Raw genomic sequence first — 16,342 nt, 5'->3', positions numbered from 1 at the left:
GTGCTTTGTCTATGATATCATCCATGACAGCATTCCAATTTCATCCTAATAACACTGGGACATCAGCTCTGCTGGACATAAAATCAGATATTTCTGCAAGAAAGGCTGCATTTCCATCATTAGGATTCTATACACTCTTCAGAATTAATCTCTTAGTATTGAAAATGCCTTCAATTATTATGAATCTGCTCTCCAGCTTTTACCATGACTGAGTAAATTGAAAAATTAGGCTCTTGTGGATTAGCATTACTACTCCCCTGCTTCTGGATTTGAAAGAGGAGTGATATTCATGTCCTACCCATAGTCTTTTAATTCTGTGTACATCTTCATTCCTTTAATGGATCTCCTGAAGGAAAGCTGTATGACATCAATTTGATTTTAAGTGCCTGAAACTTTTGATTCTTTTGGAGGATTCATTAAGTACCCCTACTTTCCAGGAACAAAACTTAATAGAGTTCATGAAAAATCAGTGATTGTTCAGCTGCTCATTGGTGCCCAGTAAATTGAAAGCCTTTGAGTGTCTTTCTAGTAAGAACAAACAAACAAACATCATACACCACCCACCTTATCTTTAACACCCCAGACTTCTAATACAATCATGTTCAGATCCCAGATGGCGTAAGCCTACACCGACCCTTGCACCCCCCCAATATAAATTAATTAGGAATCTCCCAGAAATATATCTATATTTACCAAAATACGTGCATGTGCCAAGTATATAAATGAATGAAACCTATTGCTTCAGAGATATGAATGCATAAGTAGTAGTATATAGTATATAAATGTTAATATGCATATGGTATATAAATAGTTACCTCAAATTAATGGAAAAAGGTAAACATGAAGTGACAAATGATAATGTGTGCAAACAAATATGAATATATTATTACCATATACATATTATAAATACATAAACATTAAATATGGATAGAAATGTAAAAATTACAAATGTCCATACAAAGTGATACAGATAGTCACAAATAATACTCAAGTAAATAATTGTGAATATATTAGCTTCATGTACATATTTAAAGACATAAATCAACATAGATATAGTTATAAATATAAGTGCATGTAAGAAAAGGAGATAAGAGTAATATAATAATTGTGAATGTATAGATATTTTTATATTGGCTTATCAATATATTGAAAGTATTGATTCTAAAGATATACTAAATATCTTGCATGTCCGTACTAATTACACTCTAGAACACGATTAAAATATCAGATATGTCAAATATTGCTTGGCTTTCCCGATCACAGGTTCCTTTTCTTCAGGGCTATACTCTCCATTTACTTTTCCTTTTTGAGAGAATCCGACTGTTACCCTTAGAATCATAGAATATCAGGGTTGGAAGGGACCTCAGGAGGTCGTCTAGTCCAACCTCCTGCTCAAAGCAGGACCAATCCCCAACTAAATCATCCCAGACAGAGCTTTGTCAAGCCTGACCTTAAAAATCTCTAAGGATGGAGATTCCACCACCTCCCTAGGTAACCCATTCCAGTGCTTCACCACCCTCCTAGTGAAAAAGTTTTTCCTAATATCCAACCTAAACCTCCCCCACTGCAACTTGAGACCATTACTCCTTGTTCTGTCATCTGCCATCACTGAGACCAGTCTAGATCCATCCTCTTTGGAACCCCCTTTCAGGTAGTTGAAAGCAGCTATTAAATCTCCCCTCATTCTTCTCTTCTGCAGATCTCCCTTTGTGAGATCTGGTCTCAAATCCAATACTGCTTGCCAAGCATCCAATGGAATATTGAAGTATTTCACAGAATCTGTTATCTTCATTATGAAAATGGCAGGATATCTGATCCTCTGAGAGCTGCTTTGATGCCATTAAATGCTGCTCTCTTCTTGCTTAAATTTAGAGAGAAGTCTAAAAACAAAGAAAATGTAAAATCATTATTCATAAGCATTCCTTTTTTACCTAATAGCAGACATAACTTTGTTATTACATCTTAGCAATTGAAAGATGACAGGTCTGGGGCTATTGTACTCTCTCCTTCTGTCCCCTGCCACTCAATAAACCCTTTCAATCTCCAGGGGAAGCAAAAGGTTTTCTCCCCCCGGCTATCCTGCTGGTAATAGCTCACTTTAAGTGATCACTCTCGTTACAGTGTGTATGGTAACACCCATTGTTTCATGTTCTCTATGTATATAAATCTCCCCACTGTATTTTCCACTGAATGCATCCGATGAAGTGAGCTGTAGCTCACGAAAGCTTATGCTCAAATAAATTTGTTAGTCTCTAAGGTGCCTCAAGTACTCCTTTTCTTTTTAAGATTTCTTGTGTCTCCTCAAGACTGGTTAGTCTTTGCCTTAAGAAAGCACCCTCCATTTTAACCTCCTTCAGTTCTATGGCTGTTTTCTGTATTTTTTTCTCGAAAAAGATCAAATGTGCTTTAATTTCTCCCACATCTTTAGAGAGTTCACGTGTATTGTAAGATAGAAGATCAAATGTGGTACTTAAAAAGTCCTTCATAGCTGCAAAGTCCTGTCTGAGAGACTATTGGGTTTCCTTGACATTACCTTTCTTTGGAGATTCAAGCTTGGGTCATTTAGGGTATGTCTACACTGCAATTAGACACCCACAGCTGGCCCATGTCAGCTGACTTAGGCTTGCAGGACTTGGGCTAAGGGGTTGTTTAATTGCAGTGTAGACATTAGGATTCGGGCTGCAGCCTAAGCCCTGGACCCTCCCACCTCCAGGGTTCTAGAGCCCAGGCTCCAGCCTGAGCCCAAACATCTACACAGCAATTATACAGCCCCTTAGCCTGAGCCCTGTGACCCTGAGTCAGCTGGCACAGGTTAGCCATGAGTTTTTAATTGTAGTGTAGACATAAAAACAAGGAGTCTGATGGCACCTTAAAGACTAACAGGTTTATTTGGGCTTAAGCTTTCATGGGTAAAAAAACCACTTCTTCAGATGCATGTACACATACCTCAGTGTTTCTATTTTTCCTAGCAGAATCCCTAATAACTCAACAAAAATGATCCCTCTCTTCTAATTAGTAAATTTCTGACAGAAGGTTGTAGTTTAGGTACCCAGGAGCCCTTAACACAGTGAAAACACAGGGACAGGAGCAAGACAGAAGCAGAGAGAGAAAGTTAAGCCGAGGCAGCCTGGAAGCACAGTAATGTGGCCCCAAGATAAAACTAAGAGAAAATGCTTTTTGAATACATGGTGCTGGCTTGAACAGCAAATAAAGGAACTGTCTCCTGCAATTTTATTCCTCCTAGGTTCTAAGAAACATGACCTTGTACGTTCCTTGTAAATACACAAGATTACATTAAAGAAAATACCAGACTGTGTTGTCTCTTGTCAATTTCTACTTCCAGCTGCAGCACCTGCAAGGCCCAGAACTTTGGCTAGCTGCTTGGGTAACATTACTAAATCTTTCACATGATCGTAACTGAAGATTGAATTACTTGAAGGGAAACTGAAAAGATTTTTATAAATAAAATTCTGAGTAACCAATGACAAAATCTGTGGTATTTAATGACAATTACATTGTCATTTTAAATGCAGAAATTATTTTTTTAAATTAAAAACCCTATCAAAAACTGATCTATTAATTAAGGATGAAAGGAAAAATCAAAAACAGAAGACATTTCCCATAAATTAAATCCCACACACCAGAACCTTTGATTAGTCCACAAAGAAAAGTAAAGTAGAAAATAACATGAAAATATTCCCCCAACGGAATAATAATTTTCTGTTTTCAAAGAACATCATACAGATGAAAGTTTTTTCTTCCTAACGTCTGTAGATTTTTATATTGTCCCTTACTTTAGTATCTGAGAGTCTCCAAAACATTTAAAAATAGAAATAACAACAATTTCTCCTTCTCCTTTCCCAGCTTGTAGGAGAAATAGGTTGCCTTGTTTACAGGCTGGTGTGTGAGAGAGCATGGGTGCTTGGTGCCTTTGTGTATGTGTTTTTGAAGAGTCTCGTCACTTAAGAGTGTGAATTCCACAATCTTGGTGCATCTACTATAAAAGTCACTTCTTCTGCACTCAGAAGCAGCCTATTATTAATGTCAGTGTCATGGCAACAGTGGAAGTTTGCTGTCATTGCAAGCCGTGGCCACTAAGAGAGAGGGGTTCTGTCAGGTGGCTAAAATCAATCCGTGAGGAATTTCAAAATTGGAATTGCGACCTTGAACTGGACAGTGCTTGCAATTTCTAAAACTGCACACTATATTAGTTAAAGACAGTTGCAACAAAGAACTTTTAAAATACTCTTCACCAATCCCAAATACAAACACCATAGTTTTAAGATTATTCTATATAAGTATATTTCAGGTTGAGGGACAAATATTTGAAAAGTTGTTGCAATTTTTTAAAAATTGCCCTGACTGTCAACTATATAGAGAGGCAGTATCAACAGTGTGTGGATAGGATGAAGGGCAATATTCTACTTGTTCTATATCCATGAGGTTTCATATTTACTGCATTGTGCATCTTGTGTTTTTAAAAGGGTCCTATGTCATGATATAAAGAAAGGAAGAATAGTTTAATGGTTCAGCTCCGAAATCAAATTATGTTCTGAATTGCTTTAGTAAAGAATCTACATAAAATCTAACACTAATTTGATGCTATTTACACTGTGGATGAAATTAAAGTAAGTACTGCAGTACCTTTACTTGTACTAATGATTTTCTCTTTGTGGAAAGCAGTTATTTGCTATGCAAGTTTTGCAAATTAGTAATAGACTAATGATTGGAGAAGGATAGCACAGCTGGCATTTTGGATTCCTAAAACACAAGTGTAGGTTTATTTAATTGTATTTATTTACTTAATACATTTATTTGTCATGAATTTCAGCATGTCCTTTGCTTGAAGCTTGTACTGTCCATATTTCAGATTATTGTATTTAAACACATTCTTATTTCAGTGGGTCACCAATACAAGACAGAGTGAACTGATCTACAATAGAAAACTGGCAAGTACATTTAACTTGAATGTACTGGGGACTTCTAGCCAGAGCAGAAGGGGAAGTAATATCATGCTTTTAAATTCTATTGCAGCAGAAAACACTAAATCTTTCCAGATTCCTCACTCAGCTGAGCTAGCCTTTTCCTAGATCTAGCCCCTGTTTTGGAAAGTCACTGACAGCTGGTGCTGTTGGTAGGAATATTTGAAAATCAGTGGAGGGAGAAAAAACAGGAAAAACTCTATTCATGTGGTGATTGAATCATGGTCACAGCAACAGTGCTATCAGGGTTCTAGCATAGTTTCACTGACCAGTATGGAAAGGCGTTGTTTTTAGAATCATTTTACTACTATGCTATTGAGACTATTCATGCATAATATGGAACATACCACAAGGGTTCAGTCGTAGAGGGGTCACAGCCGGCATGTTGATCGTGACAGCAGGAGTTACAGAAGCATTTCAAACAAGGAACCTGAACCATGGCTGATTCGAGGATCATGTTGAAAGTCCTGCTTTCTAAGTTTGGTTGTCTGATGTCCCAGCTTTTGAATAGAATAAGGAACAATAAAAAATGTGTAAAATGTTAGTGGCATACAATATTAAAGGCTTTCAGTGGAATGAGCCTTCATTTCAGGTGCATAAACGGATAAAATGCCAGGGAGTGGACCAGGGGTGGGCAAACTACGGCCCGCGGGCCACATCCAGCCCTCCAGCCAGTTTATTCTGGCCCTTGAGCTCCTGCTGGGGAGCAGGGTCTGAGGCTTGCCCTGCTTCTGTGCACCAGCCGGGGAGTGGGGTTGGAGGCCGCTCTGCACGCACATGCTGAGTTGGCCTACCCCCGGAGTAGACTATTGATATTATCCCCATTGATAGTGCTCCATTTCTATTTCCGTACTATGTAAGTTGCCTTTTCTGAGAGATGTGTCTTTTGTTGTTGTCTCAGATTTCATATCTCGATGTTATAGATGTTTACATTAGAGAGAGATACTGGCTGGTTTGTTCACAGCGGGAGATAGTAAAGTAATGCACAAAGGATCTGCCACAGCATGCCTTGTGTCCCTCAAGCTCAAGCTTATAAAACAACAGAACTACACCTTTTCTTTCATAGCAGAAATTTTGATTGCTGATTTCCCCCCAACAATTAAGGTTGAGTCCTGCAATACTTACTTACACAAGGTGGCCTCATGGAAATAGTGAGACTGCTGCTAAGTGCATAAGTGTTTCAGAATCAGGCCCCTAGACTGCATGTAATGTAATGCAGTCTGGGAAAGTTAGCTAAAACATTTAGTTTATCTGCATGTTTTCCTGTAGACTCCATGCACAGGTAAAAATGTAATCCACTCAGGACCTTGATGCAGAAACATGTTACCCAAAAGATGTCAGGTTAGAGGAAAATGTTTCGTTTTCATGACTGAAATCTCTTATAGTAATTCATATCCATGTGCTGTAACCTGTAATGCTTATCTTGGGTTTGTACACAGAAGTAGCAAGTTGGGGTAAGAGCACAGAAAGAGACCTACCTAATTTAAGTTAAGCTCTTCTAAGATTCCAGAGCCAGGCTTAGTTGAAGTCAGATATAGTCATGTACAAATATGATTTTTTTTCCCCACTGGCTGCTGGTTATTTGCCGAACAATTAGTTGATGATTTAATTTTTCATGCCCCTCCAGCTCTTTATTGTAAAAAAAAAATTGCTGGTGATTTTTAATTTTTTACACACACAAACTATAAAAATAAAAGTATACAAGATCAGGAATGTAGTTTCATAGATGCATGTCAACTGATTCTGCTTAAAGAGGCAAATTTGAATTGGTCTTTGAATTGGTGAAACATAGAAAGTTAGCTAAACTATGTGATGGCTGTCTGTTCTAGGGCTAATAAGAATCTTAATTTAATGTTAACTTTGGTAGCCAGATTTGTGAGACCAGTTTATTGCAACGTAGGAAACTGAATGCATTATGGCTGTTTAACCGTACACATCATGTTGCCTGTTTCTGAGGTACACAGAGAATATTTTGCTTTGAAAGTGAGTGGGAAGCCTGAACCAGAATTTATTAAATGAGAATTTTGTTTAGATAATATAAGCAAATGCCCCACCCTCTTGTCACATGAATTGAACCAACATCTAGCCAATGGACCTACCCAATCTGGCCTGCCAAACCACACATCTGGTAAACCTCCCAGATGTACTAATTCTCAGTTGGCTGTGAAGAAGAAAGCAAAGGCTGGGCATACTTAGAATTTCATTTAAATATGTGGCTTTTGTTTCTGAATCATTCTTAATTGTTTTATCCTTGGCCAAAACTGTCAATTTCTTTTCTTATACTTGGGCTAATCCAGGCTTTTACATTCCTTGTAGGAATATTAATCAGAACACACAGACAGAACTGACATTTGAAGACCTTAAGTGTCTTGAAAAATAGATTGGAAATATCAGATTTATCATCATCTTTCCTCAACAAGTATCCTGCAAAGAACTTCCCCTTGTTTCTGCATAATGACTGCACAAAACTATAGCAGTTCTACAGTAAAATAAGTTGATTCTATTTTATTTTTTGTAGGTTCTTATACGGCCCGTATTGCCGTACTATCTGAACTCCTTCCTGCAGTACATTAAGAGATGTGACTAACATCTGTAATGTGTGGTTAATTCTCTCTCTCTCATCTTCTCCCAAGGGGAAGAAGAATGCGTGCAGTATAGTGTTTTGATTTGGTAGGATTTTGTCTCTGTTTTAATGTACATGCTGCCATATATTTATATTAGAGAAGGCAAGGTTGTAGCACACCTTGCACGTGGAGAGGAAGTTGTTTGGGTTTGTAATGGCCCTTAGTTTCTGTGGGAGTTCATTCCACAATCTCAAACTAGCCCATGAAATGGCTCTGTCTCATGCACAGATAAGCTTTATCATTGTGGTAGAAAGTTTCATTGTGACTGAGGAGTGGAATTGTCAATCACGATCTTCATCCCAGAGCTTTACGCAACATTTTACATATTCTGGGCCTGGTCCATGGAGTGCCTTGAAGATAATGACCAAGACTTTGAACTTGACTCAATATTCTATGGAAAGCCGGTGTCAATAGTGGAGGACAGTTCTGATGCACTGCTGCATTCTTTATTAGTTGGAATTTCTACTGGGTTGATGGCTTCGTGACCAGATATATAACACTTCTGTAGTCCAGCTGAGAGGAAACAAAGACATTTATAACTGAGGCCAGGTCCAGCAGAATGAGATGGAATCTCCTAGCCAACTGGAGATGGTAAAAAGCATTACTTGCAATGCTGCTGTATGAGAGCTTAGTATCAGTGAGGAATTCAGGAGTGTTCCTAAATTACAGACCAAATTGACCAATTTTGGGTCTTCACCTTCAACGAGAGGAGACTGCACTGTGACTGCAAACACATGAAAGTTCTTTCCTCTCTCTTCCCCGGCATAACCTCTGTCTTGCTTAAATTCAGCTTCAGTCTGTGAGCTGATCTCATCCAGTCACTTGGCCATTTTGGTGCTAGTGGTATAGTCATATGTGGTGAGGGAGAGGTCATCTGCATATTGTTGGCACTTAAGTCCATGCCATGTAACCAGATCAACTAGTGGTTGAATATATATGTTGAATAGGGCTGGAAAGAATCGATCTTTGTGGGACTCTGCTAGAGAGATGTCTAGTGGTGGAGGTACAGTTTTCCATCACTGTTCTTTGGGTGTGACCCTCCAGGAAGGTCTTAAGCCATTTTAACACATTCTCTCAGCCACTGCTCTAAAGGGGTACATTAGTATCCCATGTTTGACAATGTCAAATACTGTAGGTAGGTCCAAGAGGATAAAAACAAATTTGTACACACTATCCATTGACAGCAGGAGATCATCCATCAGTGTCACTAAAGCTTTTTCAATTTCATGTCCTAGCCTTAATCCAGATTGTGCTGGGTCTATTAGCTTCAATATTCACTTGAATTATATGAGTTTATAGTTGGCCTTTGGCTAGAATCTCTGAAAGGTTTTTGAGCAATAGAATGATAGATGTATTTGCTTTACTGAAGTCTGCGTTTTTCCAGGTCAGTTATTTTATAAACTTCCTTTGTCTCTTAGAGTTATGGATAAAGCCTAGGTTGAATGTTTTTACAGTTACCTGAATTTACAGAAATCTAAATTTCTGGCCTATTTATTTTAGGTTTTGTATGTTTTGAACTGTACCCCCCTGTGAATGTTTGGGAGGAAATTTGGGGCAATATTTTTAGCATAAAAGTAAGGAGGTCCTTTTAAATGTAATGTTTATTAGCTATTATTTGAAGTTCACTAGTGCCTAAGTGTCCCAATCAAGAATAAAAGCCTTGTGATAGGCAATATACAAACAATTCTAGTCCCCGCCCCAAAGAGCTTACAAATCATTTAAATGACCGCACTACACCTGAATTTCAGGGGTGATGTTGTCCAGGCTTGCTGGAGGAAGGCAGTAGTGTTTTATGGGAGGAGATCAGAAACTGCTGCAAAAAGGTGGGTGGGGGTCAGCTTGGTGATGCTGACTCATCCCTTGGGAATGTAAGGGTGGAAGGTTTAAAAAGGTGCAAGCCCTGGCATTAGAAGTCCTTTCTCCAGGCAACAAAAGGCAGCCAAGCTAATTGCTGGCACCTCCTTGTGGTGGATGTCCAGTGCAGGTACTCCATAGGGAAGGCATCCAGTGACCAGATAAATGGCCTGGTAAAGGACTTAAAAAGGAGGTGTTGGTTAATGGAATGGAATTGGGGTAGGGTAGGGTTGGGGCTCCTATGATTGGTATGGCAGGGAGCCAACCACCCTTTCTATTAGCCCACCTTAACTCTCCAACAAGGGTGGGTGGATGGTAAGGTCCAAGCCATGGGATGGCTGGGGACCTGGGTGGAAAATGAAGGGTGGCTGATGGAAACTCCGGGTAGTTATTTGAATGAACATGGAGTTGCCTGAAATGTACACTTTTATCTGCCGGGTAGTCCCAGACATCTAATAATCAAGTTGTGGCCTGATTAAATCCATATCAAGTGTCTCCTGTCCTCCTTTTGGTATAGCCAGACAATGAGAAACACTATACTTATCACATGGTAATTAATCTTTTTTTACAAAACCATTGCCCTTATGTTAATTATGAACAGATTATGATAGATGTCATTAAATCAAGAAAACCATAAGAATAGTGGCTGTTGCATTGTTGCTTTCTAACATGATGTCTTTGTATAACATTGTGAATAAGCAAATAAGTAACAGAAATAAGTAAAAGTTTATGCTATACCATTTAGCACTTGCTATTCTTTAATAGTCATGCAGTGATTTTATGGACTCCTAGGAAATACTTAATCCTTGTTTACCAAAACATCAACCTGAATGAACTGGACATGTGTATGGGTTTTCATGTACATTAGTCTAATCCTGAATTTTCTATGATTCTTTGGTTGCAAAATTGCTTTTTCACTACTAAATACCTAGCCTACTACAAAGATAGAAATTAAAAGGAGAGGAAACAAAAGGTTGTCCTTATTGTTGATTTCAATTTAATTCCTGAAATCAACTAAGACAAAATCTAATTAAACCACATAAACACAAGAACCATAATAATAATAAAAAAACTAACCCCAAGCCAAACAAATGAAAATAACCTTCCTACTTTCAGATAACATTTAAGATGATTCCCCCCCAGCTTAAACCCACTTTGAGAAATAAATTCATTGCAAAGGCAGAAACACGAAGATATTATCAGTCCTGTTTCCTTAATCTGAAGGAAGATGTAGATTCATCATGTTACAGTAGCATTGTTTTTGTTGTCTTTTTGATGGTGGTATTTGGCAAAGAAATATGCTGAAATCAAAGCAGAAATCTCTCGTGAAAGTGTTTGGGGACAAAAGACTAGTGATTAGTTTGAATTCTTTTGGAATTAGAAATTCTTTAAGCTTCCCCACCTGATTCCTTTCCTCTCTATTTGCTTTCAGATCTATTTCTTGTGTCTTGCCCTTCTTGTGTCATCTTGTACCAGTACACATGTAAGACACAAGTTTGGTTTAATAACTCTAAATAAATATTTCTTAATGCATTTAGAGGCAGAGATGGAGTGAGGAAACTATCTGTGAAGTTGATGGAGGCCCTCAAATAACAGATACTTCTTGGGTTGGGGATAAATTTCTGAAGGTTTGGTACCAATTTTTTTGTCCTGCTGCACGGTCATTTAGCTTTTCTCTCTACCCCGAAGTAATATGTGTACCATTTTGTGGAGGAGAGAGGCAGTGAAGCAAATCAGTCGTGGTGCCACAAGTAGAATACTCCATGGTGTTATAACTTCAGGCCCTGATACTCTGAAAGGATCCAGGTGGGTGTGTGCTTGCACTTCCAGGCAGTCCCAGTAACATCAGTGGAACTCCTGGTGGGCATAATGGCCTTCCCCATATGGATTCCTTTGCAGGATCAAGGCCTTAATAGTGGCGTGAACAGCTTAGCTTATTTTTCTCCATGAAACTATTAGAGATTTGGAAATTCTACAGCCAGAAAGGACCACTGTGATCATCTAGTCTGACTCTTGTATAACACAGACTGCAGGACTTCCTAGAAATAATTCCATTTGAACTAGAGCATATCTTTTGTCACTGAGAGCAGCAAATGTGGGAAATGGAGAGAAATTAAGGGATTGTAAAGGAGGTATAACAAAGAAGGTATGTCTACTTATTGTTTTTCAAAAAGAAAAGGAGTACTTGTGGCACCTTAGAGACTAACAAATTTATTTGAGCATAAGTTTTCCACTGAATGCATCCGATGAAGTGAGCTGTAGCTCATGAAAGCTTACGTTCAAATACATTTGTTAGTCTCTGAGGTGCCACAAGTACTCCTTTTCTTTTTGCGAATACAGACTAACACGGCTGTTACTCTGAAACCTGTTTTTCAAGGTTGTTCCTTCATGGTGTAGGAGCAGAGAAAACCAGTATGGAACTATAAAATTTTTTATGAAAGAAAAGCAATCCCAAGTGAAAGAGGGAAATATACTCATAGGAAAAATGTGATAATTAAAAAATAGAAAAACACAATCTAGGGGGGCAGTAGCAAGGAAATAATTCAGTTTAAATGAAAAAGAGATAAAAGATGGTGGAGCTGTGGAAGCATATACAGACTTGGGAAAAATTTTTACTTTCTAGGTGCAAAGAAAGTTTGTTTGCTTTTTTGCAGAATCACCAAATTGTGACTTTGGATTATCTTCTTTCTGTTTAAAGCCATGTGCTGGGCTAGGTTTGAAAGTGTTTTTTCTAATTGCACTATTTTGCACAGGTTGGATCCTTGTTAACCCCATGATGAATGTACAACAGCAGTGCAGGGCCCAGAGTAGGAAGAATGGTTCTAACATAGAAGGAAGCTGGACTGGAATTAGAAAACCTGGTTTCAGTTCCTGGCTTAACCAAAGACATGCTATAGGACTTTGGACAAGACATTTAATCTAGTTTGTGCCTCAGTTTCCCCATCTATACAATTTCCTACCTTGCACAGTTGTTGAGAAGATAAAATCCATTAATGTTTGTGAGGTACTTAGATAGTATCATGATTAAGACTATATAACTACCTAGAGAGTGATCCTGAGGCTCTTAGCCGTGAATCCCCATCACTTGTAGCTTCTTCAGGATGCAGCAGCAACATGCTAGCTTGGTGGCTAGAGTACGATCTTATTCTGTTCACCCTGTGTTCCTCATTGCCTGTAACCACTGTTTTCTTCTTGTCTTATTCTGCTAGAACTCCATTGTTGGTGTAAAACTGGAGTAGCATAGCAGGGAATCAGGCCAAGCTGGCATACTGAATAATTTGGTCATTTAGTTGCTAAATCTCTTAATATTTTGTTAATTGTAATTTGTTTATTACCTATTCCAATCCATTTCTTATCTTCTTTAAAAGAAAAAGGATAAATCTTCCCCCAAGGTTATTTTTAGTAGAATCCCTCTTGGCCCCATATTTTTTACCTCGACACACTCATACTCCTCCATTCTTTTCCCGTACCTGAACCCCACAGGTTTGTTTTGCTTGAATGTGAGGAGGGTGTTTTACTGTATTGTGTTTTAGACTATATGTGGTGTTGTTCCTGATCACTTTGGCATGTGGAAAGCTATGTGAACAAAATAATTATTCATGATAGAAGGTTTGCCGCCTTAGTCACTGCAATCTCCAGACACAGCATAAGAATTTTTGGAAAATCATGTGACTGCCTTTCCCCAGCTCTGTTCTTTCATAAGCTGAGCTCTGGGGGACCCAGAATACTTACTAAGTCAAAACAATTAACCTCAGCATTAATTACCTTCTGATCTAGTTCTCTCAAAGTCAGAGCAGTAAAATATCAGTACAGCAATGAGTAGCAGGATCAAAATGTAAGAATGATCTTGTGCTAGAGGGAGCACAGGAAAAATACATGCTTAGAACAATGGATTCCTAACATAGTAACATTGGACACAACAGATGAGTTGCGATACTATACTTGGAAAAAGCCCTCTTTTAGAAGGCTGCCCCTTTTGCTAAAAATATCATTTAGAGAAGAGAATGCTGAAAGTATTGTAATTTTCCCCAGCAATGCTCCAGGCCAGATTTATTGGCAAAGGACACCAGTTATGATTGGTAGAGTCAGCTACAAAACTTTTATCAAGTTCAAGCGGGTCTTCCCAACCTAAAGCTTTGGATAATGAATTGGACTGTTTGGATACCTGAATACTTTATTTATTTATATGAAATGGAGTGATTAGAAATGGAATGGGAGAAAGTCAGCTTGAAGGTCAATTGAAAGAATTGCAGAGGAACAAGATCTAGTGTGTACTTCCCCCTCAAAGATACACACATTTTAAAAATACAGCACAAATACTTTGGTATCTCTTGGGGGAGAGATACAAATTGGTATACCACTGACTATTGAAGCTGTACTGGTTTACACAAGCTGATGATCTGGTCCCGGGGTTTTAAAGAGACAGGACATTTGCAGTTCACTATTTATAAACTGCACTTCCTTGGTACTGAAATTCCACCTTAGTAGAGACACTATGAACAACATCTGTTCCTATCAGCCTACACCTTATTTCAGTTTTTTTTTAAATCACTAGTTTTATGTATGTGTAAAAAAGAGATGTAAATATAAGAGATTAATTTGCCAATCTCATGTATACACAGAAGAAATGCATCCATTTTATTAGTACCCTCAATCAATAGTTCAACATATTGTTGCAGAAATGTGCTTCCTTTCCTCTTTGTCTTCATTTTATCTTGATGGCACCTCTCTGTTTATAAAACCAATAATCAGAAAGTTTCTCTGAATACAGGTCATGGGTGTAATTTTGACTACATAGTGTTGTGTTTCATTCCCATTCTCTTTGTTTGCTGGGAATCTGAGGATGATGTGAGGCTTATCTATGAAAGCATTAAGCTATTTATAGGCTGTGAGTTATTGTTGAGATGGCTTCCTTTCAGGTATATGCAAGAGAATTTATTTATCTTTTCTAAACTAGCAGATCTAAAGTCTTCAACCTAGACTAACTGAATGGCAAATCAAAGGAAGAGTAAGAAGCAAAGGACAAATATAAACTGGCATTAATTTTTTTTTGAATTACAGGTAATGGGACATTGATCGGAGCATCTGCAAATGTTGTTTGTGCAGGAATTGCAGAACAGCATGGCTATGGCTTCTCTTTCATGGAATTTTTCAGGTACATTTTTAGACTCGTTACTTTAAATTTCTGTTTAATTTTCCCTTCAATAAATGTATCCGGAAGCCTGATGTAAAATATATTAAGTAATAGGCTCAGTTAACATTTGAAGATGTTAGAAGAGAGTTGATAAGCAGTACATGGACCTACTGCAGTAAAACAACTTATGTCTTTATTGCTGGGATTAGCCAAGCATCACAAACATGGGCCTGCAGAGTTGTCAGATCTATACAATTCAGGTGGAAGTGGAGCTCCTCAGGGAATAGAGAATCTGAAGATAAGATTTCAGAAAGTGCACCTGACTTCAGTTGACAAGACTTTGGCTTGTTAATTCTAACAGGAAGCTTGGTACCTGGGCACAGTCTAGAAGATTTGGCATAAAGCCAGTGTAACTCCATTGAATTCAGTGAAGTTACACTAATGTAGAACTGGTGTAATGAAGCATCAGTCCCACTGCATTCACTTCTAAGCATTTCATTATGAGAAACACAAATGACTGAGAAGTTAGACCAGTGGTTCTCAAATTGTGGTCAGTGGACCATTTGCTGGTCACATGATAGAGGTTTCTTTTATTCATTTCCAGCTTCTGTGTTACATTAACAAAGGTAAGATACATAGAGGGTCAGACCTTAAGCTGGTGTCAGTCTGGGTTGGTGTAGCTACGCTGAAGTCATTGGAGCAACACTGATTTACATCAGCAGAGGATGTTTGGCTCAAATACTTTTAATTTACTTTCCAGGTAACCAATTGCTGTAGCTACCTTAAGAATGTTATGCCATCTTGAATGAGGGAGGGAGGTAATGGTGAGTGGAAGAAGGAGGTCATTGAGACAATCTGTATTAAAATCTAGTTCAGAGAATGAAAAAGTTTGAGTTAAAGAATTTAATGACAAGTTAGATGTTGTCTAAGGGAAGTTAAGGAAAAAATGTATTAGTCCACTTTTTTTTTGGTGAAGGTCAACTGGACCTAGTGGCCATAGAGTATCTCTGAAGATAAAATCTGGGAAGGGGGAATAAAATAGATCTACTTTCTTATTTCAATTACAGTGAATAGTACACAGACTGGGAGTTGAATGTTTTTTTACTTTGATGATACAGAAAGTAGAAAGACATATTAGAAATGGAGCAAGATGAAGGAGGACAATGGAGGCAATGGTTGAATCAAAGACTTGGCATTTCCTAGTGGACCACCCCTAATATTTTGTCTGAAACCCTCTACTAATATTGAAATGAATTTTTCAGTAGTTTGTTACACATATTTTAGAATGATTGATTGTTTCTATTGTTATTTGTATATTATAATGAACATCCCTCGTATCACTGGGCCATAGTCTGATACCGTTGCTCATACTGAGTAGCAATTTGCTCCATAAACTGGGTCCCACTCAAGTGAGTAGGATTACTTGTGGAGCAAGGTTCTCTTCAGGCTAAACAAGAGTATCATAATCTGGCTGTTGTGACAAAAAATATGTAAAAGAAGTATTTCACAATTTGAGCTACTCTATACTTAATTTAAGGTGGTCAGAAGGCGTTCAAGGGACTAAAACTGGCACTTATTGCATTTTGCCATTTAATATGTTTTCAAGTTCCTCCAGTCTTTAAGGTGATGATGGGAAGGGATTGATGGGAATTGGGAGATGAAGGACTAAAAATCAAGCCCACTTAAAGATTAAATTACATTTGATTTAGCCAGAATACCATACTGGGTTTATTTTTTGCCACTTAACT

General features: G+C 38.1%; 1 protein-coding gene across 1 annotated transcript in view; it reads left to right on the top strand.

The window, feature by feature from the left end:
• The window catches only part of OCA2 (OCA2 melanosomal transmembrane protein), a 291,900-nt gene that overhangs the window by 219,584 nt on the left and 55,974 nt on the right, over positions 1-16,342 (top strand). The window contains exon 22 of the mRNA XM_048858880.2: positions 14,522-14,615. Within this exon, the coding sequence (XP_048714837.1) occupies positions 14,522-14,615 (94 nt within the window). The remainder of the gene's footprint in view (positions 1-14,521; positions 14,616-16,342) is intronic.

Source organism: Caretta caretta, chromosome 1 (assembly GCF_965140235.1).
Source record: "Caretta caretta isolate rCarCar2 chromosome 1, rCarCar1.hap1, whole genome shotgun sequence".
Classification (NCBI taxonomy): Eukaryota; Metazoa; Chordata; order Testudines; family Cheloniidae; genus Caretta; species Caretta caretta.
The sequence above is the reverse complement of the archived record's forward strand: the minus strand, read 5'-3'. Positions and strand labels throughout refer to the sequence as shown.